Genomic DNA, 4522 nt, shown 5'->3' on the forward strand with positions numbered 1-4522 from the left:
AGAGGAAGGAGGGGGCGAAGGAGGGAGGGACGGAGGACAGGCAGGCACTTCGAGGACGATCAGGTCCTGGGCGTCCTCCTCGGAGGAAGAGGGGGAGGAAGAGGAGGAGGTCGGGGTCGTGGAAAGATCAGGGAAGGGAGGCCGCTTTTTGTGGCGAGGGGAGAGGTACACCTGCGGAGAGTGGCGAGAAAAGTGGCGTGGGAGGGAGCGGGTGGTCAAAGGGGGGAGGTGAGAGACCGGGAGCGAGGAGCCAATGGCGAGGGTGTACAGAGAAATGCGACGGGACGGGGACGCACGAACAGAGTAGGCACCCGTGGGGATGGAGGGTGAAGGCCGAAGGCGGGACGCTTCACAGCCATGCGATGAGTTGGGAGGGCAAGGGAAGGTAGCTACCTGCGAGGGGACGAGACCGGGAGCATGCAAGGTTTGGTTCTGGAACGCCGCTCTTTCCTCCGCGTGCCGTCTCCGTCGCCTCTGACGGGCCATGGCTCGACGGCGGCGTTTCGCTTCGTGGGGGGAGGGAGGAGAGGGAGGGGAGGATGGAGTGGCGAAGCGAAGGAGAAGGGATGGCTGTGAGAGGAACGGGGGTGCCGGCGAAGGAGGAGGAAGCGCCTGTAAGAGAGTGGGGAAGGTAGTGTAACATCTCCCTCCATTTGCATTGAATTTCGAATACACTTGTTTACGGACCCGAATTTTAATTCCTTTGTCTCTGCTCGTTGCCGTCCTGAGCGCGGGGACAAGATCAAAGGCGTTGTAGGAAGGAGAGATGCAAGTCAGCACCGTCAGGGAGAGGACGACGGTAAACACGAGGAAACGGCGGCAAAACAGCAATGGGCGGTGGACTGGTTGGGTTGCTACGGCCTTCATACATGCATGTTTATCGATTCAGATGCAGCGAAATCGAAGGTATTAAAGGGTATCGGTGACAGGCGACAATGTCCTTTGCCCGAACGTCTTGAGAGTCGGAAACGGTAAATCCAGCAAAACGACACCTGGCGGCGTCACGCAATGATCAAGTCCCGGCGTCCTGTCCACGTGTGTCAATTGAAGAGTACCGACCCATTAAGAGCGGCTCCTTATGCTTTCAACATGCGTAAGAAATACTCCAATGTCTGACGCAGGCAAGCCTCCTACCCCCCTGGAAGCGTTAACCTCCTCCCCCCCCTTGTCTCCCGCCCGTACCAGACAGGGATTAATGGCCGTCAATTCAATAAAGACGGCTACCAATAAAAAATCAAGAGGGAAACAAAGGTCCTTTGTAAGCTATAGGAATGCTATATTGGTTAAGAGGCGTGTTGTCAGCATGATAATGGTTGTAAGCGGGTGACGTTTCCGTCGGTTGAAGTTTTTTGGTCCGAGTTGCGCTTTTGACTACCTCCTCCTCCTCAGCCCACAACCCTTTCCACGCTACACCCTATAGAAATGAGTTCAGCCAGAAGAAACGGCAAAATTACCAGCGTAATATATCATGACGACGCAACAATTGAGGGGAAGGGCTCTTATTGCTTGGAGGCGGCTTTGGCCATGGCTTTGGAAGCCTCATCCCCGTCAGGGGGAGAAACAGAGGAGGAGGAGAAGACATGTATTGAAACAGAGAAAGCCCCAGCAGCTGATTTTGATCCGATTTTAGAGGCATCTGAAAAGAGCTCCCTCGCATTCAGTTCGACGGCGGAAGATGGAGACTCAAGGTCCAAGCCATCGTACTTCGAGCCTGTACCCGACGTACGTCTGAAAGTCCGCCCCTTCTATGAATGATATCTTCCCAATTAATCACTAGTCGTATCAAATCATCCGGTCATATCATTTGTATGCTCTGTGCTGCCATCTGAGCTTATTTTCTAACGTTGCACTGTCCACAGGACGTCCTTTGCCGCATCCTCACCTACGCAGGGTCTTCACGCGGGAAATGCTGCAAACGATGGGAAAAAGCGAAAACATTGGGTAAGAAGTGTACTCCAGGGAGGCGTGCTGGCTGTGTCGAACCCGAAAAGGCCATAAAACGGAGGGTCAAGGGCGTACCTGTCAAGTGTGAAGGAGGAAATGACAGGAAAAAGGATACCAATTAAAAATAGTGGTGGACGCCTGAGACAGTCGATCACGGTATCAGGGATAGTAAGATAAGATCTCTACCCCCCCTGTCCCTCGCTCTCCCTTCACCCCGCCTTCCCTCGTTCCCTTTGCTCCTTTCCCTCCTGCCCTAGTCCTGCGGGCACGTCACGTGGATGCCTTGGTACAGAAAACCAAACTGCCTGAGCCCCTTTGCCGAGCCCTTGAGCGCGAACTATTCTTGGCGACGCAGGAACGGTGAGTGCGCCAGGGGATGGCGTTCAAAGAGGGAGACGTGGGCGATGGGATGGTGTGCAAAACGAAAAGCCGCCATGGGGTTTCTGGGGCGTGGTGTCTCGAGTGGAAAGAGGAGGATGAATCCCTGAGGAAGTTGTGGAGGTGGTGGGGGAACGTTTGAAGGGCGGCAACATACCGGCTACCGAATTGGTGAATGTCGTGCCTGTGGACCGAGAAGGGAGAGGTCGCTTACGGTCGTCAATACCCGCGGTCTTTTAGCAATGTGACTTACTGACTGGCTTGTACTCATTTCCCTTTCGTGGGCTGCGACATTGAGCATAGGATTACCTCCCGAGAGTATCAAAATATGCTCCGCAAGCTTCTTTTCCATTTGAAAGACCCTGGGGATATGCGTGCGGCGAGTAGTAACACTCGATTGCGTGAGGAGCTGCTCATTGGGTAGGTGCATTCGTGATTCCTGGTCCCTGTTTCCTGTATCTTTTGGCCTTTGTTCTTGTTTCGCTATTCCTCTTTATTCTAAGTTGTGCTCCTTCTGCAATTATCTTGACCGTTGTTGGGGAATATTAATTAAACTTTATGTCAGTTTTGACGGACGATTGAATCTGAATCTGTTCGGGTACACCTTGATTTGCGGTAAAGCAGACGCAAGACTCAAAAGCGGCCATGATTCAAACACTAATTTTCTTTTTCTCTCCATGTCTAAGAATGTGTTACGTTGTATTTATTGTTGTGTGCCATACTAAAAATTCGGCGTCTAAGGCTTTTGTTTGTTTCTCATTTTTCTCCTTATCGTTTGGACGAAATGTGCCTTTAACTTCAACATCATGCCGCCAGGGCATGCTCTTTTCCTGCGTTCGCTCTTTTCCTTCTCATTTCCCCCCTCAACAAGTGCAAAGCTTCGGTCCTTTTTCTCATACACCTAGCTCCCCTCCCTCTTCTTGCATCAATCTACATTACCAAGACGTCTTTCTCCCTCTCGTATGGTTCGCCTCAGCCCAGAAGAATTTTTGCGGGAGGATGAGAAGGCCTTAAGGAGGAAAGCGGGGGAAGATGCTCACAAACGCATAAGTGTGAGTGCAGAGGCGGCACAGGTACGATCAAGAATGACTTCCGGCAGGTCGTGGACAGAGCCTGAAATTCCGAAATTCCGACATTACCGTGTGTCATCGGTATTTTTCGTGACGCTGCTGCACCTACTTTGGTCTACAAATGTCTTCTTAAATGAAAGTGTTTGCAGTATTGCATCTTGCGTTAACCACCACGCGCAAAGGCTAGCTTATTACGCTGTCAACGTATCACTTCCATGTCTTTCTCAATAAAAATTTGTAAATGTCTGTTAGGCACAAGCGGGGCGAGTTTTTTCCAGGGCCTATCAATGCGGACGTTGTAATGGCAATGAATGCTGGGTGCGGCGATGGAGACGTAAGCCACAAGTAGACCGTTACCGCCTCTTGATCACTTGCGAGGCGTGCGGAGAGCATTGGGATGAATGAAAGTCCTCCCTCCCTCTCTCTCCTTTCATTTCTCTCCCGTATGCTTTATCGACCAAATTGGGTTCGGATACGCTATCCTCATTGCAAGAGTTTCAAAGTGGAGTCACAAACCGACGCCGTCTTCGCAGCAGAAAGGCAATGACACCCGCCGCCGTCAAAAAAATGACAGCCCCTATACCCCCTGCCAATGCGCGGCGTTGACGTTTCTGAAGTTCCATTTGTTTCAATCTAGCCGCTCTACGGGCTTCTTCCTCGTCCAATATAGAGATTGGAAGCCCCGGATTTTGCGTAGGGGAACCCGTCAGAACTACAGGGGGAATCGGTGCGATCGATGGCGTCTCAGTCTCTCTAGGTCTTTTTGTAGGTCCAGTAGTCATTCCGCTCATATTCGTCGAAGGGGCCGCCGAAACACCTCGGCCCACCGTGCCAACCGATGTCGGAAACACCGTTGATGATATTGAAGGAGTACGTGTCGTCAAAAACATATCGGAAGGCAATGCAGTAGGAACCTTGGTGGGAGAGGGCATGGGAGCCGGCGTGGGAGCCGGCGTAGGCGAGGCCATCGGGGAGACCGTCGGGCTTGCGGTAGGCGCGCGGGTGGGGGAGGCTGTGGGCGAGGCCGTAGGCGCCTTGGTGGGAGATGGCGTGGGAGCCGGCGTGGGAGCAGGTGTAGGCGAGGCCGTCGGGGAGACCGTCGGGCTTGCGGTAGGCGCGCGGGTGGGGGA

The 4522-nt window shown here is 53.0% G+C and overlaps 1 protein-coding gene across 1 annotated transcript; it reads right to left on the bottom strand.

Annotated features, from left to right (window-relative positions):
* Positions 1-39: 39 nt before the first annotated feature.
* Positions 40-867, bottom strand: NGA_0192800 (uncharacterized protein; the record flags this gene model as incomplete). The annotated part of the gene is made up of 2 exons (XM_005854580.1): positions 40-612; positions 688-867. Coding segments are annotated over 2 exons (753 nt in total), but the record flags the coding sequence as incomplete, so codon positions are not given.
* Between the last annotated feature and the right edge of the window lie 3655 nt (positions 868-4522).

The sequence above is a fragment of the Nannochloropsis gaditana genome, assembly GCF_000240725.1.
Source record: "Nannochloropsis gaditana CCMP526 unplaced genomic scaffold scaffold456, whole genome shotgun sequence".
In the NCBI taxonomy this organism is placed as follows: Eukaryota; class Eustigmatophyceae; order Eustigmatales; family Monodopsidaceae; genus Microchloropsis; species Microchloropsis gaditana.